Below are 25,327 nucleotides of genomic sequence, written 5' to 3'. Positions count from 1 at the left end.
TAGGGTGGTGTGCAGATGACTCCGTGAACCGGACCATTACTGCGCAGTGCTTCCAACATAAAATTACTTTCTACCGCACTTTATCTTGCCGACGCTTCAATTCAAGTACCATTTCTACTCCTTTGCAGTCCCCTTTGTCGGGTAAGATTTCATTCACAGTCATTTGAGCCTGATATGCAAGTATGCATATGGAAAACACTCTGCGACTACGTAAATTTGGACAGTAACAGAAAATCCAGCAGATCATATAAATTGCTGCAGAACTTCTTTATGGAATCCTAAAGCGCAAAGGTTGAATATTTTGACGCCTTCTTCTTCCTTCAAATCGCTGATGCTCGTCGGCTTCACTCAGAAGCAATAGGAAACAGCGCGAAGCAGATTAGCTGTGCAGTTATAACGAAAAGAAAAACTGCAGTTTCGGAAACATCATTTCACGCAATCCTTCTTGAAATATGGGACTGCTAGGGAAGAAATAATGAGGACGGTAACTAGTGTGGAACACATATGACGTAAATTCGGTGTATCATTCATAGGGATGATTACGGTGCAGTCAAAATTACAAGCACGATATTTACCAGCTCTAGTGGAAGCCTGAGACCAAGAGGGGTTAGATCGACGCCAATAATGAAAAGAAATGAATGAAACAGTCCCCACGTAAGACTACAATGCGTTTCCGCTAAAAGTCAAGGTAATATATGGCATTGCGCAAGCGGCTGTCAAAAGAAGGTATTGCGTATCTAACTAGTATGACATGACAAGACGAATCTTCTCTAGTTGACATGCACCCTTAGGGAGACACTGGTGACAAAATATCCATTTTTGTCATAATAAACAAAATCGTATATTTCTGCCAACTTGATGTTTATTTGCAATTGAAGGCACCATTCGGTTAAACTAAAGTTCAAAACTAAAGGCTCACCATTGAAAGAAATGAGTCTTAGTCTTCTGCATATGAACCTTTAAGGCCTACTTTTCTGCTCCTGTCTAGATCATTTATCGTTAGTTGCCGTTGGTCCTCTAAGTTACTTAACAAGGCAATGCCATCAGCGAATCGCAGATTACCGAGATATTCTCCGTGAACCTTGATTCCTAGTTGCTCCCAATCCATACTTATGAATACCCTCTCTGAGCAAGTGGTAAATAGCACAGGGGAGATCGTGCCTCCTTGCCTAATACCTTTATTAATTGGAATTTTATCGCTTTCTTTATGCAGAACTATGATTGCTGTGAAACCACTAAAATATCTTTAAAAAAAAATATCTTCCAGTAATTTCACATGTGGCTCACCTACACCTTGCTCTCGCAATGCCTGCATGACCGTTGAGGTTCCGACCGAGTCAAATGCTTTCTTGTAGTCAATTAATGCTGTGTATCGGGGCTGGTTATATTCCGAGTACTTTTATATCCGCTGGTTTATAGTATGGTTGTAATCAATGGTAGAGTACCCTTTCCAAAATTTTGCTTGATTCTTTGCTTGATTAAAGTCTAAGGTTGCCTGATTAAATTAGCAATTTTCTTGGTAAATTCCTTGTACATAACTGATAGTAAGCTGAATGATCTGTAATTTTGCAAGTCGTTAGCGTCCCCTTTCTTGTGATTAAGATAATGTTAGCGTTCTTCTGTGATTCTGGTACCTGCTGCACATCAGGCATTGCGTATACAGGATAGCCAGTTTTTCTAGTACGATATGCCCTCCTTCTTTAAGCAAATTTGTAGTTACCTGAACCTCCCCGGATGCTTTTCCCCTTTTTATAGCTTGAAGGCTTTATTATTCTCGCCCTTCGTTACTGGCGGAACGTCTGATTGCTCTTCAGTACTAACAATTTCTTGCTGGTCCTTATTGCTATGGCTACTATAGAGGTCCGTATAAAACTCGTCAGCTACATTGATTATCTTGTCTGTTAGTTATGAAGCTGCCTGCCTCGTCCTTCAGTGCGCATATCTAATTTTTGCCCATGACTACTTTCTTTACCGCTTTCAGGCTACGACAGTTCTTTAGAGCATGCTCAATTTCCCCAATATTATACTTCCTTATGTCGGTCACCTTGCGCCTATTGATTAGCTTTGATATCCCTGCCAGTTCTATCCGGGCAGTTTGTTGGAGGCTTTCATACTTTCGCGTTCCTTAATTATATATTTCGTCTGTTTGACAGTTTACTGGTATCCTCTCTAAAAATTCTACCACCTACTTCTACCATGCACTCATTAATGATATCATTGAAATTATTGCTCATTGTTTCTGGGCTAAGGTCGGCTTCTTCGGTTAGCACTGAGTATATACTCTAGAGCGAGAGCCTAATTATTCTACCTTTCCTCTTACCGGTAATTGGTTGTTGGACTCCTTCCTCACTAATGATTGTGCTCCCTGTAAAATCCAAATTAATTCGTCACCTTACCCTCATATAGTCACTACATTGCACCTTTCCGACCATGTCTACATCCTCCATAGCGCCAGGGTTAGAACACAGTATGAAATAAATCTCATTTTTAGTCTCCCCGTTAGAATTTTTGCATGTCCACTTCCAGTTTTTATGCTTACTAAAGACGGTATTCATGATTCGTAAGTTATTTCGTTCAGAAAACTCAACTTGGAATTCCCCCTGCTATTTCGTATTACAAAGCCATAGCTGCCGGGTGCTTGGTCTCCAGCATGCTTTCTTCCCTACCTTGTCATTGAAGTCACCAATCAGTACACTATATTGTGTTTTGCTTTCCCCATTGGTGATTCTACATCTTCATAAAATGTTTCTGCTGCATGATCATCATGAATACATGTAGGTGCGTGTGTTTGTGCAGCCTTTAGGTTATACCGTTAGTTAAATATCAGGTTCTTTCTCCTTCTTCTTTTCTTCAAATTTTCATTCCTCTCCCGATTAACCTGAACCGGAATTCACTCTAATTTCAGAATACATAATTTATTTACACTATACACACCACTGCAGCACAACTTCACTTCAGTCAGGGTGCGGCCTCTCGTCACGGCACCCGAAACAAGTCTCCCCCGTTCGGCGCGTCGCTCGGATTCCTTCTCCCCCTCTCCGGGTTCTGATCTTCCCCCGTAGTCCGGCGTCAGTGTAGCAGCAGTTGCAAGCTCTCTTCCGAATTCCTGGAAACAACTCGCTGGCACGGCTGGGGGTGGTTGAGGGAGAATCGGGTGTCCTCTCGGGAGCGGCGCTTTTCTTCGGCCGACATCGCCGGCCGGCCGTGCGGCGCCAGCCCGCAGACTCCCTCCTAAGTTCGGGTCTTTCACAGGAAGGCGTCATCCACGGCCGCTTCTCTTGCACACACGCACGCACATACACACAAACGCCAACACACATGCGTCGCAGTCTTTCTATTCGTTCGTTCTTTCTGCCCACGATCAGGGCGCGCGCACTTAACACCTCCACCGCCACTGTGATGCGTGACTTATTGGAACGCGTCACACCTCACACAACACCAGTGCGCGGCTGATGTCCGTGATCCCCCTCTGGCGCACCATGACAACAAAAACAAACGCAGAAATGGAAACAAAATGGCCCTCGCTCCCTCTGAACAACGGAGCTGGTGCACAAGCGTCGGCAGCGCGTCAGGCCAGGCGCGGGATGCCTCCGACCCCCTGCGGCGGAGGGCGGTCAATCGGTTCAGCGTCGCCCATACAAATGATCTTCAAGGTTGCGTCCCTTTTGGTAATTTGGTGCTTTCGCGTCCTACACTTTGTCCACGCACCGGACTTCATTCGTCGCTCGCAAAAGCTCTGATCGAAGCGCTTTTTGCCCACGTTTCTTTCTATTGAGGGGAATATGCGCTTCTTACCTTGACGAGGATCGCGGTCACCCGTGTGGCCAGTCCGCACGCAATCATTTGAGGCCCGCCCCATTTTTGGCCGGCGCGACTGCCGCGGTGCCTGCGGCTCACGCGGATGACCCGGGATTTTGTCTCCTTGGTCAGGCAAATTTCCTGCGGTCGCCTCATCGCAAACGCACGTGCTCGCACGGTCATCTATCTCCTTCGAAGCATCGCTGACAGTTAGCTCATGCATGAGCTCCTTGCAATCTGCAACCCTTTCATTCACGCAGTTCTTTCTGTCGGCATTGTCGCTACCTTCCTGCTCTGCTGCGATTACCGTTACAGTTGCTTCTGTCTGAGCACATAGCTTACCTTCGTCACAACCCGCATCCCGAGCTGTTATTCCTACGCGCGCCACGGGTGTCGCTTCTACCTGCCCCGGATTTGTGACATCCTCAACAATCGCATCTCCCTCCGATTGCAGCGTGCTCTTCGGAGCATCGAGAAGCGCAGTGTCAACTGTGTCTGCGTTTCTTTCCACTGCGTCGTCTGAACGCACCTCAGACGCATTAACCACTGCCTCCTGCTCCTCAATCTCGGCCTCATTGCCGCCTACCGAATCTGCCAGTCTGCGGTCCACACTTTCCGCTCTCTGACCTCCTTCGAGACTCTCCGCGATGCCCGTTCCTTTGTCTGAACTCACCGCTTGTTTCTTGCCGGCCGCCGCTGCCCTGGCAGATTCCACGTACTGCAATTTCGCTGCTGCCAATTTCATTTCTGTAATTTTCAGTTTCAATTTTAACCGCGCCATCTCGTCGGCAAACGACAACCCCGAGCCTCCGCTGACGCCCGCTACCTTTGCGCCCGCCACCAACTCTATCTGCCCATCTCCAGCACCCCGGCCCCATCCTTCCCCGCTACGGTCCCGCAAACTATGCCCCACAGTTGTCATAGTGCGCCGCAGAAGAGGGACCTACAAGACACCAACCTGTGTCGTGCTCCGAAGATGGCTTGGCCCGCTGGTCAGCGCCCGAGGTTCATGGCTCAGCCCTGGCTCCTTTGCTGTCCTGCCTCCGTCGATCCGATGGCCAGTCCGCTTCAAATCGGAAGATCCTTGCCGACTGCGCCAGTTAAATATCAGTATAGTGCCTATATTCTAGGCACTATAATATCAGGTTCTTTCTTCTTCTTCTTTTCTTCAAATTTTCATTCCTCTCCCGATTAACCTGGACCGGAATTCACTCCAATTTCAGAATACATAATTTATTTACACTATTATACACATTGCAGCACAACTTCAGCCAGGGTGCGGCCTCTCGTCACGGCACCCGAAACAAGTCTCCCCCGTTCGCCGCGTCGCTCGGATTCCTTCTCCCCCTCTCCGGGTTCTGCTCTTCCCCCGTCGTCCGGCGTCAGCGTAGCAGCCGTTGCAAGCTCTCCTCAGAATTCCTGGAAACAACTCGCTGGCACGGCTGGGGGTGGTTGAGGGAGGATCGGGTGTCCTCTCGGGAGCGGCGCTTTTCTTCGGCCGACATCGCCGGCCGGCCGTGCGGCGCCAGCCCGCAGACTCCCTCCCAAGTTCGGGTCTTTCACAGGGAGGCGTCATCCACGGCCGCTTCTCTTGCACACATGCACGCACATACACACAAACGGCAACACACATGCGTCGCAGTCTTTCTATTCGTTCGTTCTTTCTGCCCACGATCAGGGCGCGCGCACTTAACACCGTTTATTTAGCTTAATTACAATGCCGGCTACCCTCTTATTAATACTATCGAATTCATCTGTAATACCAGCTATATCATTATTGATAAGGAAACCTACTCCTAGTTCTCTTCTCTCCGGCAAACCTCGATAGCACAGTACATGCCAGCCCTTTAGTACAGTATATGCCTCATTTGTCCAGCTCACTTCACTAATTCCTGTGATATCTTATTGTATACCCTCTAGTTCCTCTAAAACCACTGCTAAACTAGCCTCACTAGCTAGGGTGCTAGCAAAAAACGCCGCCACGCTTAGTTTTCTAATGGCGGCCACTCCTCGCAGCCAGACATTCTTAGCATCCCCCGCTGCGTCACATGTCTTAGCGCCGCCGTGGTCAGTTACTCCGCAGCCGCTGGCGACTGAGGGCCGGGGTTTTGTAGGACTTAATCATGGAGGTTGTGACCAATTACTGCACCAGCGACGCCAACAAAGACCGATATCCCACAGCGTCATTCTGTTCCTGAGACTCACTGGCGTCGAAAGCTTATGGAATTATTACAGAGCTTTTTTGTTTTCTCAGTACCGGCAATGTTTAGCTTACTGCAATTTTTTTACTGTTGCGTGTACATGATAGTCTATTGGGCTAATTTCTCCGGAATTCTTTTCCTGCATTTATTATGCTTCCTTGGGATAGTAGGAATGACGTCAAATAAAAGAAATATGTATTAGGTTGAGTGTTGCGTGTTTACGTTTATTTTTTGTTAGAGTAGTGTAGAATATTTTGGCCATTATAATAAACTAATTAACTAACTAAACGCTACATGTCAGGTTCAGCTTAGGTAGTTTTCATCACCATTCGTATCGTGAGTAACGTGATTACAGCAACTCTAAGACACAGGCCATTTCGATATCTTTCCTGTGAATCTTATTCTTTGCTACCTACGGTCACCTTCAGCCGCAGCCATTTACTTTCTTATCTCCCACGTGACCTTCTGTGGACCCTGCTGCGCTTGGCTCCACTTGGAACCTACTTCATGACCCCTTAAAAGCTATTGATCACTCTGCCTTGAGACTGCGGCCACCTAGAATCGCCATTTTGTCTTGTGTTCCGATGTCATTACCTGTCGTTTGTTTTCTGATACACTCTTCGCTTCATGTGTCTTAACATTGCATCTCTCAAAGTGATTCCTAATCCTCCTTGAGTTGTCGCCATTTTAAATTCGGCCTATTTCATCAGCCTTTAAAGCCGTGTAGATTTAAGTGTAAGGTTTCAAATACCTGGTCACCGGAGCTGGAGCGACCAGTAGGCATGTGAAAGAAATATTCTCTTTAATGTTGCACAGGCTATAGCAGTATTTCTATCACTGTTCTCAATGCATCACGTAGCTTCAGCGCTGAAGAGATATGTGGCTTCCGGCCGCCTACCATTAGCCCGTCAACTTCCAGGACCGCAATTTTCCGTGCTTTTTTTTTTTTCAGTTTCGTTCTAGCGACATAAATAAAAAAATTTATGGGTAAGAAGATAATTCAAAATGTTTTGCATTTATGATTGTTCAAGACAACATCATATGATCAATAGGTGTTTAATCAATGAATTAGAAAGTATAATTCCTTAATTTCCCATCCATAACTGTTCAGAAGCAATATTGGCGCCTGACACTTCGTAGCCCTCATCAACTTAGGAATGAACACTGTAGGCCGGGTGTTCCTAGTTCACTTGCCCTATCATTTTCGTACGAGTTTGAGCATATTATCAGTCACACTATGCAATTGAAAACAACGCATCCGGAACGGTACATTCGGCACATTTTGTGAGCGATATTATAGAGTCTGTGTGAATTTTTTGTTTATGAAAGCCTATTACTGTAAGCGTAAAAAAGTAAAAGGTATTTCTGTTAATGCGCACAAAATACCTCCCAGTAGGCTAGGTATTTCACATTACTGGATTGATAAGATCGGTGGTAGGTGTGTTCTTGGTATGTGTGTAATTAGGCATCAATTGCATCCGCCTTAAACTGCGATTGGCATCACCTGCATAGACTTCCAGTGTCATCAATATTGTAGGCTGCTATATAGAACGTATCACGCAACTTCAATAAGCCTGAAGCCATAGACGCGTTAGGAATCATTTGCAAAATGCATATTCAGGGGGATGTACTGAATTATGACATGCAGGGTTTGTCATCAACGGCAAGGAAGCGTACTCGGTCCCGTACTTAACTTAATTTACGTTAACGACTTGCCGAACAACGTTTCATCCAAAATGCGAACATCTGCAGATCACTGCATTATATTCCTAGCAGTAAAAATTACTGGCGGGGATTGGAGTTAAACAAGGCTAAAGAACCTAAATGTTTTTAAGCGTTACTCCATCTCTTTTACTCGAAGGCCAGCTGCTTCCCACTTTCCTTACGCAATTAGCAGCGACATAGTAGCAGAGAAAAGAGATTATATATACTTCGGCTCTCAGAAAACACTAAATATTTAGCGGGCTGATAACATAACTACCATATCAGCTAATTCTTCCCGGTCATTAGGCCTCCTGTGCCGCAACTTACATGGTGCTTCTTTTAATGTGCGTAAACAAGCCTATTTCAATATATATTGGATCTCCACCTCGAATACATCTCTTCCCCCCATCAGAAATACTTAGTTATCTTAGAATCAATCGAGAGCAGGGCCAAACATTTGATTTCACAAAGTAATAGCGACCAGTGAAGCTCAAGACAAATTAAACTGGAATGCTTGCTCCCTTTCAAATGATTGCGTCGAAATATTGTTCTTCTGTCTTTATTTCACAAATTAATTCGGGCCGCTCGCTGACTGTTATTGCACCTGCAAATACCCTCTTATTTGTCAATCAGATCACGCACTAACTTGTATTATGCTCGTATTTATGGCAGTATTCATGCCCATTACATCTCTGCGCTCCAGTGTGCAGTACGCCAAGGAGTTTACGTTACAAGCTTTATCTCCTCGAAGCACCATCATGACGCTTTCCGCTATCAGGTAGTCAAAAGTGTTAACGACAATTAGTATTAGGACGTTCGCATCTGTATCCGGCAGGCATGCTTTATTTTTAAGTTAATTTTTTATTTTACTATCTAATGCTGCTGCTACCTCCTTACTATTTCTATTACTGTTGATGTGCACGTAATTTACTGCGTGGCTACGGTTATTTTTTTAATATTGTGTTCCATGTAGCTTTGTTTGTTTTGTTTGGTTTATGTATCGGCAACGAATGCTTAATACTTAAGACCACTCACCAGTGCTCGTTTGTATGAAGTTTTTCTGCCTTATCTGACACTTTTATATGTATATGTACCTGTATTGCACCCTTCTTGCAGATTAATCCCTTGGAGGTATGTAAAGTCTTGTAACTAAATAAATAATTTAGCGTCAGCCGCTACCAGCAACTACTATATAGTGTAAAAATGTTAAAAAGCGCTTATTACGTCGCATTAGCACTTACATCATTATGGAAAGCTGGAATGTTGTACGGTGAATAGCGGACGATTTCTGAAGTCCGACTAGGTGATGTAGCAACTCCAACTTACACCCTCATATTCATCATTTCCTTGAGCTCTATACACTTATCTGTTCTACCGTCTGCAGCTTCTGATTGGAAACCTCAAAATGGCATCCATGTTCGTCAAATCGTTAGCAAAAATACTTGGGACAGAGGCGCTGACTTTCTATACCATGGCTTGAGTTTATGCCATGGTATAGAATCTTCGTTGTAGCGGAAACCCGTGATTGACCATTCCGTGGGTATCGGGAAATTTTGCTTAAATAGTTCGGAAAATAGCGTCAGTATCACGTGACTGGCTGATCCTTGCACCATGCAGTCATGTGAATGCGCACACCATTTCAGTTGTGGTTGCTCACTACTTGCATCGCATGCAGCTTGATCCGATCAGGCAGTAGCGCCGGCGGCTATGCGGCAGGTGAAGCAACAATCGACGGTTCGCTCAGGGCGGGTTCGTCCGAACATAAGTGCGCATAACTAAATCGTATTCTGTCACATTGGTACCCCTAATACTAAATAAGTGCCAGTTAAGGTTTGTATACTGTATAAACGTCAATCGGCTGAAAAGGTATAATCTTAGCGTACTTTTATATTCACGAAAATGCCTTGAGGTAAATACAATAATGTATTCAGAGCTGCATGAATAGGACATCACGTTTTACGGCGTGGGACTTGCGCTATGCCTCGGTGCATCAGGAAAAGGTGTTCCGGATAACTATTACGTCTCTCCTGCGCTCACCAAAGGTTATAGGCCGCTTCGAGTTGGGGAATCCGGGGAACAGTCAACGCAGCAGTATGGCGAGCAGCCACACAAATAGTTTCCCTGCGGCCGTAGTTTTTTGGAGACGTTACTCTTGGGATTACCCTCGTATTAGCATAGTGCTTGGCCATGCTAAATGTTGTCTCGGTGGGCATCACGAAAACAGTAAGTGATGGAAGCTCGTGGACTGCGACTTTGGCCAAGAGATTAAAGTTCGAGTCACCTTCAGTGAGCGTACTATATGCCGTCGACTGAGCTACATTACATCCCTGCAATTTTCTACACAGCGAGGGTTCATATCACCCACAGACACTCTTAAACTGCGAGGATACAAACGTCCCCGCCCTGAGTTATGAATAGAAAAGAGCCATCCGCCGACCCTTTGTTCCCGAAGGCATTCATTGTACTCCTACGCTAGAATACCTCGGAGCATTAAGGGTAAACATATGACCGCCAGTTCATTGTCGGTGCCTTAGCGTATTTAAATAGAGAGCCACTGCTTGGTAATTGAAAGAGCTTTCAATTGTATTGTTCGAGAACACTCGAGTCCCTCCTGCTACGGCAGACCCTGTCGCCCTGAAACACTAAAAGCCATTTTTGTTAGAGACACTGGTGAATTCGTAGAGGTCTTAAGAGTGGCGAATAGGTTTAATGGATGCATGAGCGACTTTGAAAAGCGCTAGGATCAACGTTGGCACAGAGAGACAGACATGGGTGAGCGCTACTTCCAAGGGACTCATTTAGACTTATCGGCATGCCATTTATACAAACCCACAAATATTCCAGCAATGACAGCAATAACAATGCCCATCCAATATTATAAAGCGACAATAAATAACGCATTTTATTTTTTCCTATGAAACGACGGTAAGGTGCCGCAGTTACTTCCAACTTATGCTATTGTTTTAATTCGGGGATCTGTCGATTTAGCTATCTTTACTTCTCGAAGCCCATGTTAAGGTGTGGAACGAAGTAGAGGCAATTCTTTATTTTTAGTGACCAACAATGCATCGAGTAAAAGTTTTACATCGATGCTGTGTTCGCGCAGCCACTTGTTCAGACAGACACACTCTGCTCCACATAACTGTTGCTACAAGATAATATCAAGCAATACACAGCGCCAACTCCACACTTATCATGCGCTTTTTGGACATTTGACCGCAATGTGGCTTGAAAGAAGCATAAGGCGTCTTAAATTTCCCGTAAACATTTAGTTTGTCAAGCGTATATTAAGCAGTAGAAGCATACTGCACTTCCGCTTTTCGCAATCTGGTTTAGGTTGTGGGAAATGATGCAAACATAACGACGCAATGCCAGCTTTTTTTATTAGTGCCTTAGGAACCATTTTTATATTCGTGCAAGTATTTCTAAAATGGCAATGATACATTCCTTTACTATTATCAATAGTAAAACAGGGTAGCCCACTTCGCGCAGTGGTTTCAGTTGCTTTGGAAAACATTGATGCCTTCCAAGGTGGCATGATTTGGTCAGGGCATTCTAATTCATGCGGAGAATTCCGCCCTCATTAATAATTTAGAGTCGCGGAGCAAAACGCTAATTGGGGTTGCTTATGGCAGGTAAGTTCGTAAAAAAGCACTGTAGTGATTGTTAGAGAACGCAATTTTCCTCGTCGCATGGTAGATAATGAGGAGTAATAAAGGACTGGGGTAAACCTGACAGAATGCTAAGCCTTGAAGGATTCGCGTTAAGTTTTAAAGGGAACTCTGATCACAATTTAAATATGTTGAAAGGTCGCTGACTAATGGTTTGGGTTGGTTTACAGAATTTAACGTCCCAAATCAAATCCGGCTGTGAGAGACACCATAGTTAAGGGCTGCGTAAATTTTGACCAGCTGGGGTTTCATAGCGTGCACTGACATCACACAACACAAGTGCGCTTCACTCTTCGCGGCGCTGTGGGCGGGATTGAGCGCCTTACCCACTTAGTCACCGCCTTGGAGAGTTCGTCAACTAATTTGCAGATCTAGTAGTTTTTTTATCCCTCAAGGTGGCGCCCGATCATAGAAGGTGATACGAGCAATTTGCTTTAGCAGTGTTAACTGTAGACATCGCGTTTAAGTTTACTGCTCATTTGTTATGTTCTTTTAATTTCATTTTGCATTTTTACTTTAGTTTTACTGCTGCTACTTAGGCTGCTGGTAGTAAGAAGCTCGCAGGCAAACGAGGTAAAACGTGAGAAGGCCGTTGGCGCTGTTAGGAAAGACGGAAGGTGCAGTGGAGTTGTTCAACAGCAGACGCACTTATGGAGCATGCAGGTGGTTGAAGGCAAGAAGCTAAGTGGGCGGTTAGTGAGAGGAGGCTTGATTTCGTCGTTCCTGCTTCGTTCCGGGGCTACTACAGCTTCTCGTGGCTAGGCGCTTCTGGGAAGAGGAGGCGTGTGGCTGAGTGGTTGGAGAAATCTCATAGCGGTATTTTTATCTGGGGGTGACCAATCGAAAAATGACCGGGGTGGGCCAGTGCGCAAGCACATGCGATAATTTTGTTTTAGATCTTGATCCTAATGTTCTGAGCTGGCTCAAGTAGAGATCGTCCTTACTCATATTTATTCTAACCGGAACAAAAGGCCAACAATGCCTCAGAGCAGAACACTATCGTTTTCCACCGGAATACTCAATAGCACGTTAAAGGCGTGTGTAGTGCGTTTACTTAAGGTGCCTCTCGGATCTAGAATTTTAATGCTACAATAACCCTTGCCTCATAAGTAGCGCGATTAGACCGTCTCACTAGAGCGTGTCTTCGTGAATTGACATTTAAGAAAAATCTCTCCCACCCAAAGAATCAAACCATCATGCTCCCATGTCCCAGACGCGTGCTCTAATCACTGCACTATGGCGACGTTTGTTTCGCCTTTGTTTCCTTAATGCCACAACGATTACAGGCTGGTCGATTTTTCACACGTGAGGCCCTTGCATGGAATATCTCTTTAAATATAAAAATTTCCTCAATACATTGACAAACTCAGCTACACAGACTGAGTTTTCAAAACATCAGTTATCTTACGGCTAGAGTCATCAAACTACTCTCAGATAGGTCCCATATGAAGATCAAGGTATAGAATAGCACTAATCTACGCGTACTTAATGCGAGTAGAGCCCCAATTCTCGCTGTCTAGCATAAGGACACTGGATAATGTTGAGAGGAATAAACATATAGAAATATTTACAAATAATAAAAATGAAATAAGTACTAAAGAAAGATAGGAATCACCTAAATATAAAAATGTCATATAAGAAAGAATAAAAAGCAACCAAATTGACGAGTTTACCGCCACAACAACAGCGGCAACAACGTTATGAGAGGTCGGCAGCGCTTTAAAATTTTTTACAGTCCTTAGTCGCGTCACACTTTCAAGGAATAGGGTAGCGTAGAAATAGAAGATAATAGGAATAACCTCAAAATCTTAAATCAAATAGCCCTATCGCGCTTTGCTTGTTTTGAACATAGAGAACTTTTCACATGCCTATGCCACCCTATAGTGCGTCAAATAGAGCCTTTTGTGATATCAGTCGAGACATGCCTGACTAACTTATGTGAAGTTTTATAATAGCCACCTAGAGGGCAAGGCCGATGGTTATAATTTTGCTTGCGTCAAAAAAAAACTCTTGCAATGTGAGATTTTTTTATCTATTCCTGAACAAAAGCGACACCAGAGGTGGGCAACCTCATGAGGTTTCGACCTCATGAGGTCGACCTCAACCTCAAAATGACCTCAACCTCACGGAGTGAGGTGAGGTTGAGGTGAGGTCGGCGATAGCTCAAAATATTTCGAGTGAGGTCACGAAATTGGACCTCAACCTCACGCGTGAGTTTGAGGTTGAGTGAGGTCGTAATTGTGTGAGGTCGAAATTGTGAGGTCCAGGCTTTTTGCTGTTGCCGCGGCTTACTTCGAAGAGCGCCCCTTTTGACGCGGAGTTTGAGCGTATTGCCGCGGTGTGCCTGTCGACTCTTGGTGTTCGGTTACCCCCCGTTCGGACGACCGGATGCCGTAGCCCCTGCCCAGGCTTCCCTCTGGTCTTGTTGGAAGGTTTTTTTTTTTTTTTTTTTTTTCTTTTTTTTTTTTTTTTTACGACACGAACTTCTCGTGCCCCCCGCCCGCCACCCCCCTTTTCTCTGACTTGTTTGTGCCGATGCTTGCCGCCGGCTCAAACACCCAGGAGCGCGCAAAGCACATAACTCACTCTGACCCGCGATGCTTTTGTCGGATGCCGCAAACAAACAAGCAAACTAAAAAGCGAAGCAAATTGTCTTTTGCGCAGACGGCGCAAAGCAGAACTGTTTGTCGTGTGCATGCCCGTTCCCAGGCGCTGACGTCACGGCTGCTGCTTTACATTAGATAAAGGATCCCGCTGTACATTAGACGGAACCTTAACAGAAAATGGTGCAGCGAAATTGCATGAGATGAAGGTGCTAGCGTTTCTTACATAACCAATATAGCGGTAAGACATGCAAGAGGATGAGACGGACGGCACAGCTTATAAGACGCAACTGGTATACAGGAAAAAAGCCTGCGCATGTTAACCATTTGCCTAGGTAGAAGAGGCAAAAAAATTATATGGTACTTATATACAGTAAAGCCCCAATGAAAACAAAAATCTTTTTGCTCCGCTAAGGCCCTTTGTTTCTCTCTCAAATTCTCGTGAAACCAAGCAATGCAGGAGGAAGGATGATGGTAAGAGATTCTTAACTCCATAATATCAGGTCTATCTTGAAACCTCTTTAGGCGCAGGAAAAAAAAAACGAGAAAAGCGTTCTCCTACATGTTTTTATAAGTTAAAAACTATTGAGATGTTTTCTGACTCAACATTTTGGTGTCTAGACAGACGAATTAGTGTGGCAAACTGAGCGTGTCTCTTTTGTGCTGCCGTCTGCTCGAGACGGACAAATCAATCGGATGAAAATTTGTGTGGTCAGATATCGGAGTAATATATTCAGACATTCGTTTTTTCTTTAAAAATCCATTGAAATATATGTGAATGAAACCAATTACATGCTAGCACTGAGGAATGCAGTACTAAGTCGATGTCTCAAGCCTTCTATACCCTCTGGGAAGCGCAGTTCTCTTCTTTTTTTAGTGTGCGAAATTTCGTATACTTTCGTCAATATAGTATTTCTTTATATATATTTTCTTGTATGACCTTTATGTTCGTGTACTGGCGAACAGAGAACAGGCTTCTTCCCTCACATTTGGCTCTTTCTTTGGCATCTTTCCAGAGGCCCATAGCACAACTCTCCTTTCCACTTACCGGAGCGGTCATTTAGTTTCTCTTTTTGTTTTTTATTTTTTTGCAAGTATTGCAAAGCGCGATGTACCCTCTGAAAACGAAGCTGACACATTCGCTGCTGCCTTTGGTGTGTATTGGTGACAGTTCGGCATTCACTGCATGAGCAAAACCTAGAGCCTAGAGACGGACGGCGAAGGGAGGAACGCGTGCACAGGAGGGAGCGCGGTCCCTCCAGGCTGCTTGATCGCCTCCTTTCTGTTGTTCTTGTCTTTATTTTACGTTTATGTGCTGTAACTACACGACACTAACGGGGAAACAGTTTCTCTGGATGCACGTGTAGTGCATGCGACGAAGCAGCTTCGAAGGCACCACCGTGTAATATATTAGTTCAGTCTTTAAAGGAAAACAAGTGAATAACACAAAGAAGCCCGTCTCAGACTTGTTGGAGAAATGTTATCCAGTATTCTGTTCGGATGTACAAGTATTTGTATCGTTTTTTCGTTTTCTTTTTTTTTTTTTTTTGAGGGGGGGGGGGGGGGGGTTGGACATTTTGGTCCAGCGAAATTTGACTGCAAAGTGGTTCACGTTTAACCCTCTTTCCTAGCAGTTCCGAACCCTGTAATTTTTTAATGTAAGCATGGTGTTCGAAGAAGCAATTTCGCCAATTCTTGCAATACGCCACGGGATCACAGAATTATAGACAAACACCTAGGAGTGACCGGTTGGGACCTCGTAACATCCACAGCGTTCCTCTGAAATTTTCTGAAGGTACATTTGTTTACTCGGCGTTGGCCGAGTTTTGTGATTATTTGGTGTGTTGCTGTCTTTCCTCTTTTGTTTGTTTTGTTGGGGATTTAGTCATCACGACAGATCGTTTCATGAGTAGCTTTTATGGGAAATTCGTGCCCCGTTAATATGGACGACCCAAATTATGAACAGTTTTTCTGGGGACGAAATGTTTTCAATGTATTTATGCCTCTTTAATGTAAAAACTCGCTGTTTGAACAATGGACAGGGGAAGAATGCATAGAGCCCACTTGGGCCCATGTATTTTTGTCTCGTTAATATGGACATCGTTTGAAAAAAGCAGGGGAGTCCGAACGCAAGTTAAAGAAGGGCGCGCAGGCCGGGAACCTATGCGACAGCCGATGCGGCCGGATGCCTGAACTAGTCCTGTGGAGTTGGAAAGAACCAAAGCGGGCGTGTGGTCGTTTTAGGAAGGGGAGGGACGCAAGAGCGGAAAGGAACGCACACAGAAAACCGAGGGTCAGCTAAGTAAGAAAGACCCTGAATGAAGGGAACCGGGAGATTTCTGGGTGCAGCGGCAGCGCCGCAACGAGAGGCCGCAGTCGGGAAAACAGCAACATGTGGTCGCAATAAATTCTGCTGAACGTGAACAGAGAGGCCGGTAAAAGCGTAGGAAGGAAATAATAGGAAAAAAGACAAGCGCCAAAAAGTGGGGGTGGGAACTGAAGTTTTTCTTTCCCAAACACAAAGTGTGTTCCATGAAGCCGTTAACGCTTTTCGGTCAGAGTTAAAACACACTCACGAAGTAGAGCGACAAAAGAAAGGCGGCGAGCACGCAACCAGGACCGCGCGTCCCGTCCTGGACGCCCTTCCTTCTCATGCTCCTGGTTTTCGTCACTGTTGGGGTGCCGAACTGCCACATTTCGCGCCCCGGGCGGTCCGCATGTCGGCTTCGCCTTGAGTCAACGATGCGGCCTTGACAAGGTCTGAGCTCTTCGTAGTCGGCTCGCCGTCGTTCTAAACTGTACTTCAGCTTGCAGTGTTTGTTTCATAGGAACACATACAAACGGCACAGAAAAGGGCTGTTCGATAGCCCTCAGAAGCCTGCCAACTTGACTCCCTCGCTTCCTCACATAAACAGTACAAGGCAGAAAAAAGAGAATCAGAAGAACGGAAAGGCGGGGAGGTTAACTAGGCAAAAAGAGTGCAAAGAATCAGGAGCCTGTAACCCTCAACTTTAGTCTGACTTTTGGCATGGCGGGAGTTGAAAGCAAAAAAAAAAAAAAAAAAAAAAAACGTTACTGAACGTAGGCGCGAAGCGGGACATCTGTGAATACAAGCGTCAAAAACCATCTGAGTTAATCCAAGCCATGAGGGACTGGACCCAAGTTCAACTAGGTCTCAGCCTCGCCAGGTCGACGGTAGCATCGATACTACAGGGCTCTGATAAATGGCTCAACGTCGGCATCGCTCATCGCAGCGTCAGCTACAGTCCGACAGCGCCCAGCACAGTTCGAAGAAATGGAGTCAGCCTTGTTAATGTGGTTCGGAAATGTGTGCGCGAATGGTGCTGTCGTGAGCGACGAAATGCTTCAACAGAAGGCTCGCTGCCTCGGTAACAATATGGGTGCGCACCCTTCCTTCTCCTCCGTCTTGATAGGTTTTACCTGTGATGACTTACGGAATTTTTGTTTAGTAAAACAGGGATGTTTACTGAGAAAAATTATTCTACGCTATGTATAGGCATTACTAACTTCAGCTACTCATGAGGATAGCTGGCAAGATTTAAGAACAGACATGACATTTTTTGGTCGACGGATTCATGGAGAAGGGGGTAACATCGACAGCTTGGCTGTTTTTAATTAGAAATTTAATTTAAAAAGCTTTCATTAATTATAAAGCTTTTCTCAAAAAAATTCTTTTCATTTTTATCATGACTCGTTATTATGGATGACTCGCGTTATGGACAGTTTTGGTCGGAAACCAAAGTGTCCATACTAACGAGGCACGACTGTATTCCTATTTTTTCCCCAATTTGATGTGTACGGTCGCAAGACAGTGTACAGTCTATTAAAAAACAATGCTTGGCAATCATCAATTTTTTTTTTCGAATTAAGAAAAAGAGCATATTGTCATTGTTGCCATCGTCACTAGGGTCAACAGCATTTGTCTTTTCAGTATATAGTAAGAACTGGCTTGTTTTATTTCTAATATGGATTTTATTCATGTTGGTCGGATGGGATAAACTCTTTGTATTGCATTATGGGCCTATGCGTAGTAATGTGGTACCCATGTAGGCCTTAGAATAAAACGGACCAAAAAATGGTAGGCGAAGAGGGGGAGAGGATTGCTACTTTAGTGCAGGATTGGACATGGAGTCTCCGGAGTTTTTCTTTTATCCGGGATATTAATTGTATAAAATTAACAGTAAAATACAGCCTTCATACGACAAAATTCTGGCTTGCCTATATATGCTAGGAATACCGAGAAATGTATATTTTCTAAGTTACGGTTTAATTTGATGATTCTTTTTTTTTTTTTTTTTTTTTGAGGTCGAGCGCCCGACCTCAACCTCACATTTTGAGTTTGAGGTGAGGTTGAGTGAGGTCGCCAATGGTCACCTGAAAAGTGAGGTGAGGTCGCCTGGGGGACCTCAACCTCAATTTATGAGGTTGAGGTTGAGTGAGGTCGCCAAATATTTTTTGAGTTTGAGGTGAGGTCGAAGTTTTTGAGGTCAAATGCCCACCTTTGAGCGACACAAAATATATTTAAATGTTGGTTAAAAATCTGGGTACCACAGATTTTTCGCACATTTTTCGTCTGATCACAAGAGTGGTTTGACTAAAAAACAGTGCATCTTGTGCAGACTTTTGGCAGCTGGTAGATCGTTTGGGAGGTGACCATTGCTGTCGTGCTCACCGGCATCATAAAATTCAGCAGCAGAAGCAGCAGCCGATAAAACATTAACTATAAAATAATGATAACACCTGCTTCCGATCACTGCCTGTTCACCCTGTTCCTACAAACGTAGCTTTCTCACATGTGCACATGCGGCAATCACAATCTCCTCGTTAACTTTCTGTCTCTGCGGTGTCTTGATATATTTAGATTCCCTTGAATGTGTTACACCTACCCGTAGCGGCTATCGGTTATCTCCTTTGAATAGTCGATGCCTTGTCGTCGAATGATTATGTGCGAATTACTATTTGATGTTTATGATGTGAGCTGAGGTGTCAGCTGAGCCGGTGGCGTAAAAACGGTGCGCCCCTCTATGTGCATACGAGCAACCGAAAAATCAATTTTTCAAAGAAGCCTTTCACTTTCGTGTTATTCGAAATTGCGTTTAAAGGGCATTGACCTCATTTTGTTTCTTTTTTTTTGTTACATAGAGTGCGTGCTTCATGTACGTTGTGCTGACGTACCTGATGGGCACCAACTTCTTCTGGATGTTCGTGGAGGGCCTCTACCTCTTCATCCTGGTCGTGAAGACGTTCTCGGTGGAACTAGTCCGTGTCCATGTGTACGCCGCCATTGGGTGGGGTGAGTAGGCTGTCCTGTTCATACAATTTCCCGAAGGCTGTGAAATTGTTATCAGTCTTCATTAAAACCTTGTACACTACAGAAGCTCAGCATTTCTGCGGGCGCATCAGCATTGCAGCCTCGTGTTCACTTTCCCGGAGTTATTACCGTTTTCTAAATATAGAAACAAACCTTTGATTGCTTCAAAAAAGGACAAACTTACACAAGGAACTGTACGCTAACGTTGAAATTCTGATTACAACTATCTTTAAAACATGTTACCACAAATTCGTCATACATTGAATAGAAAAGAAAATAAATTTGGCTTAACAACATGAGGTATACGAAGGCGGCATCCTGTGAGGAATTCAAAGCTCACATTCATTGCTAAGTATTTTTATATTCACGCAGAATGCCCTAAATCCGCATCCATGCACATAATTGGAATTTGAAGGCTAGAATCCGTGAAAAATAATATGTCTAAAAATGTTCGAGAACTTCAATTGGACGAAATAATTCGTTATCGTAGTCTCGAACAGAAGTACAAGAAAAAGTTTTCTTGCGCAGTTAAACTTTTAACCTTATTTTCTATTTTTTCCTATAGCATCATTTATGACAGAAGTTGTCAGTTTCGGCTTTTACGCTCTTTCGGATGTCCTGTGTGCGCCGTCGATTCGAGACATTTGATGGATTAATTGTAATGCCGGCTTTTATATACCATCTTGTGGTAGCGCCCTGTTATTCTCGAAGCGATATTTCAGGATTGTAATTATGCTACCTATTTTCTATATGTAACAAGCAAAACGTTTGTCAACCTGCTGTGGAAGTATCAATGTGTCGGTGCCTGGTGTACTCACCTTTATCAGGCTTTCACTGAACAGATATATCTTTGGGTACATATACGACACTGTGGTTGTAATGCAACCACTATAATTGTGAATATATGGACGCCCAGTGGCTTCGAAAGCTGCTACAGGGGCTGTGTCGGCCTTATTTCTACTTTTCCTCCTCCCAAAATGGGATGGGCCAGAAGGGCACAGTACTGGCTCTTTTGCCAATTATTGGAGGAAATCCGCCCGTTGACGCCCTCTCTTAGTATGTGCAAAGGGTATGTGAGAAATAAGTATTCACTGCAGACAATAGAAATATGCTTTTAACATGGTGACTAGCACTAGTGTGCACAGTACACAAACTACTGAAGGGAGGCAATAGCTGAGGGTCAAATGAAAGCTTAAACAATTAATATGGTACTCGCTGAAGAACAAACGTAAATGTTAGGCTGCACAAGGTATGGCAGAAAATCCAGCATAGCACTGTTAAAAAGAATGATTTGCAATTTATTAGCCTCCGTGCGCAACATTTTATGCCTGCCTCCCTGCGACTCGCGAGGGCGCGTGATCTCTGCCGACAGTTGCTTAGGCAAAATGATGTTTTTCTATAGCCGTAATAACTTTCTTCTGGTTGTGTCTAACATCAGCCGCTTCAAAGGCAGCCTCAACTCCGTAGAAGTGTGGCTGGCCCTGCTAGTAACCTTTCCGGTTTTCTTTCAGACAGCACTCACATAAGTACAAGGAGGGGTTAGAACGGTTGTGCTTCTAGCATGCGTGATAATGCAGATTGAGCAAACATTTGTATGCAGTTGTCCTTTACATCGATAGCTTTAAAAGCCTTACTGATAAATGAAAAGCCACTTGAGATGTTGCCAGTTTCACGGTACCAAAAGAAGCTCTTTGGCAGTAGTACGAAGCCACATGGCGGCTGTGGAAAAAGAGAGTAGCGACTCATCGAAGCATTCATGCGAGATGAGTATCAGCGAGAGCGTGAGGTCATCAACCAGCGCTCGAGCCAAGGACACGCTCTTTAAGCTATGACTTGTCGTGACGCTGGGGCTATGGCGACCCGGCCTTCACTTGGTAGCGTGCAGAGACTCCGGGTTGAAGAAGGACTGAATCTTCGAAGTTGGTAAAATATGTACAAGCAGGTTTACTGGCACTTTGAGAAAACGTATTTACAAGAATATTTACATGAAGAAGAAGGGTACATCAGCAAAATGACAAGCGTTAAGAGTTCTTAGCGAGAAGCGACTGGATGAGCCGTTTACCCAGGGCCCAGAGCGACATTTCGTGCTCTGCAGCGTCCTTAAAACCCCCCCTATGTCCAGCCCCTCTCTGAAGATGTTGACCAACCAAATCCAGGGCACGCCCCTCAGGTATCGGCATCCAATCGAACACATCACTGCACTGATGGTCTGAAGCACTGACTGGTCCGGCATTCATTCGTTGGGCGTGATCACTTGTTGGCGGGAAAAGCTTGGGAACGGCGAGGAGAGGAGGTACATTTCTATTCTTCAGCAAAGAAACCACAGGCTGGTTCTGACAAGGGGTTTTACTTCTCAGAAACCCGAGTGCACGTGGCGCCGCATAGGGCTCCCAACATTGTCCCTTTTCGACAATTGCAAATCTTTCCTGCATTCCCGGGAAATCACTTAATGGCCGTATGAGTCATGCTCCTTTCTTGTCCTGCACGTCAGCGGACATGTCACTCTGTCGTCTCCTTTGGATAGGAGGCATTCATCACTGGAAGATAGCACTTCTCGACTGGAAGGGTGAACAAAAGAAAGAAAGCACTTCCTGCTATTTCCCGCAGGGGGACGTTTCTTTGTGTTTTTCCAGACGTTCTCTTGACAGGGTCAATTTGGCATTTGCAGGTTGTCCACAAAGCAAAACATGCTTACAAAACAGGATTCCTGGAAACAGGCTCACTTAGAGCCATTGGACCATCACCACATATTCACAAAACTTATCCATGCCCACAGGCGAACAATAGAGCGCGCAAATGCGGATGCTTGGTCGTAACAGCCTCCTCCCCCGCCAGAAGAGACTCGGAGGGCAGCAGTCCCAGCTGCTGCATGAAGAGACGACTTAATGGCCTGCACGTGAACGCTTGAAGCTCGCTGTTGCTTGTCGCGTTGTCTTGATTGTTGTAGGCCAAATTGCTCGAGCTGTCTGAAACTCAACCACATGTCGAAGCAAGCACTCGGCTCCCGTCTGAAGAGACCAGGTTAAAAGAAAACTGCCATTGTTGTTCGAGAAAAGCCCACTCTCAAGACGTTCAGGACCCACGTATGCCTCGAAAACCAAACGCGCTGCTTTACATAGTCACATATATTCAAGCGCACGAAAAAAAAAAAAAAACCTGATTATCAATTTGGATACATGGTGAGGAACATCTCGGACCGCTTAGAAAGAGCGGCTAAGCGCGTCCGCATTCCCATTTAACTTCCCCTTTTTGTATCTTATTTCAAAATTGTACTGCTGTAAAATCAAGCTCCACCTAAGAAGGCGACTGTTCTTCGATGTCGCAGTTTGCAGCCAAGCTAGGGGACAATGGTCCGTCTCTACGGTGAATTTGGCCCCTCCAAGTTAGCACTGCAATTTTTGAATGGCCCATACAATGCAAGCGCACTCTTTCTCTGACGCGCAATAAGCCCTCTCTCTAGAACTCAGTTTTCTGCTCAAGTAGAGCACGGGGTGCTCATTACCGTCGTCATCTCTCTGGCAGAGAACAGCACCATAGCCCTCGATCACTGGCATCACACTGGACCGTGAATTCTCGGTCATAGTCTGGAGCTCGCAATACCGGACGGCTAATCAGCACAGCCTTCAGGTTTACGAAGGAGGCTTCCTTTTGTTCGTCCCAGACTACATTTGTCGGTTCTGTCTTGCGGAGAGCGTCGGTCAGAGGGCTAGCCAAAGCTGAATAGTTAGGGATGTAGTGATTGTAGTACCCAGTCAGACCCAGGAATGCTCGAATTTCCGTCTTCGTGCTCGGCCGCGGGTAGTCTGCTACCGCAGAAATCTTAATCTCGCTGGGTTTCCTGAAACCTTGACCTACATTGTGACCCAAGTAGTCCACGGTCGCCCTTGCCAGGCAACATTTCTCGGCCTTTACGGTTAGTCCAGCTTGACGCAAAAGGCTCAGTACAGCTCTTAGATGTACCATATGGTCCGCCCATGAGTCGGAAAAAACCGCAATGTCGTCTAAATAAGGCACCGCGAATGTTTCACACCCCTTTAAAACCCTATCCATGAGTCGGGAAAAACAAAATGGAGCATTTTTGAGCCCGAAACTCATCATTGTTGGCTGGTAGCTGCCCGTCGGAGTGACGAAAGCCGCGTATCTGCTGGCGCGTTCAGTGAGCGGTACTTGCCAGTATCCTCGAGTAAGGTCCAGCGTAGTCACATATGCCGCTCTACTGACCTGTTCTACTCTCTCCTCAATATTCGGAATAGGATACACTTGATCCCTGGTGAGAGAATTTAGCTTTCGGTAGTCTACCACAGGCCTAGGGTCTTTACCTGGAGCTTCTACTAAGATCATAGGCGAAGCATAATCGCTTTCCGAAGGTTTTATTACTCCCAATTCCAGCATGCGAGTTACTTCCCTATCCAGAATTTCTCTTTGCCTTGGAGAAAATCGGTAGCACCTTGATCGCACTGGCACGTCTGAAGTCAGCTCAATATCGTGCTCAGTCAAATCAGTTCTGCCTGGCCTGTCCACGAAGCAGGCCTCAAACTCTGTTATTATCTCGCCCAGATCGGACAGCTGGGATTTCTTTAGTTCTCCTCTCTGCTCCGTCTTTTTGAGAAGCTCCTGAGCGTTGCTTCCTTTTCCGCTGAGGCAAATCAAGTTATCCCCAATCTCCCCAGGAAGGTTTAACGTTAGATTTACCATGGTTTCCCTCTGCTCATAAGGCTTCATAAGATTGCAATGATAAATGCGCACTGCTTTACGCCTATCGGGGATTTTCACTGCGTAGTTAGTGTCAGAAAGCTCTGCAACGACTTTAGCAGGTCCTTCCCACTGTACTTCGAGCTTATTCTTGGGATCATTGGCTTGCTCCATAGCTAAGTCCTCTCGGGTTCCACTTAGTAGTCTCGTGAGATTACTAGAGACTGGCGGCAAGAGGTTACTCTCAATAACGTCCTCATTCCGCGTCTCATCAAGCTCGCTTTCAAGTTGACTTATCTGAGATGCCTCGCTCTCAAAGTTTTCCGACCCGCTATCTTCCGCATCGACCACTGTTTTAACTGCCGTTTCCTCCGCTGTGGATTTTTCTGGTATGAGCAGTGTAGCTAGTTCTCGCGCCTTTGAACGTGTTAATGCTTGCACAACACTGTCTCCGAAAAGGATGCCCCTCTTTCGCAGTAGCATGTCCGATTTGTTGGAAAACAAATACGGATAGCACTTAGGCAGCTTTTCTGAAACGGCAGCCTCGGTTGTTAACTCGCCGAAAGGGCCCTCGATGACCACGTTCGCGATTGGCAAGCACACACTCTGTTCCTCCACTACCTGGCGAATCCATGCACACTGCCCGGTATAGTCGGAAGGCGACACATACGCCGGATGGACAACATCCATCGTTGCGGCCGAATCGCGCAGTACCTTGCAAGGCTTCCCGTTGACTACTAGGTCATGCATGTAAGGTTCCAAAAGGTGCATATTTTCATCGCAGTCACTGACGTACGAGAAAGCAATCTTTTCTTTCCGGCAGTTGACGGCAATGTGACCCTGCTCATTACACCTAAAGCATGTGAGCGGCTTCCTAGCCTCAAACTTTTTCTTTGTGTTCTGCGCGTTGGTCACTTCCCCACTTTTCTCACTGCCGTCCTTTCTAGGGCGTTTGCCTGAAGAAGCCTTCCTTTCTTCGTTTGCAAATCTAGCAAAGTGCCTTTTCTGACGGTTATTTACACTGAACTTGGGATTGCGGGGCCTATCCACTGCTGGGTTACTGAATTGTCGGCGCGAAGCATACTCTTCAATGAGATCGGCAGCTTCAGTTGCCGACTTAATGTCGCCTCGGTCCTGTAACCAATTTCTTTCTTTTTCTGGGAGGCAGTTATAAAACTGCTCCAAAAGAATTCGCTCGACTACAGCGTCCCTATCACTGTAGGAATCTGTGCTCTTTAGCCACTCGCCCAAATTTACTCTTAAATTGTACAGGAATTCAGGGTAACTCTCGTCCCTGGACTTAGTAGCTTTCCGAAAACGTTGTCT

General features: G+C 45.2%; 1 protein-coding gene across 1 annotated transcript in view; it reads left to right on the top strand.

Moving 5' to 3' along the window:
• The window catches only part of LOC146199790 (diuretic hormone receptor-like), a 138,728-nt gene that overhangs the window by 73,238 nt on the left and 40,163 nt on the right, over window positions 1-25,327 (top strand). Inside the window, exon 6 of the mRNA XM_084592811.1 lies at window positions 19,141-19,291. Within this exon, the coding sequence (XP_084448937.1) occupies window positions 19,141-19,291 (151 nt within the window). The remainder of the gene's footprint in view (window positions 1-19,140; window positions 19,292-25,327) is intronic.

The sequence above is a fragment of the Amblyomma maculatum genome, chromosome 2, assembly GCF_055883805.1.
Source record: "Amblyomma maculatum isolate TAMU_Amacu chromosome 2, ASM5588380v1, whole genome shotgun sequence".
NCBI lineage: Eukaryota > Metazoa > Arthropoda > Arachnida > Ixodida > Ixodidae > Amblyomma > Amblyomma maculatum.
This window is presented reverse-complemented; position numbering and strand designations above follow the sequence as displayed.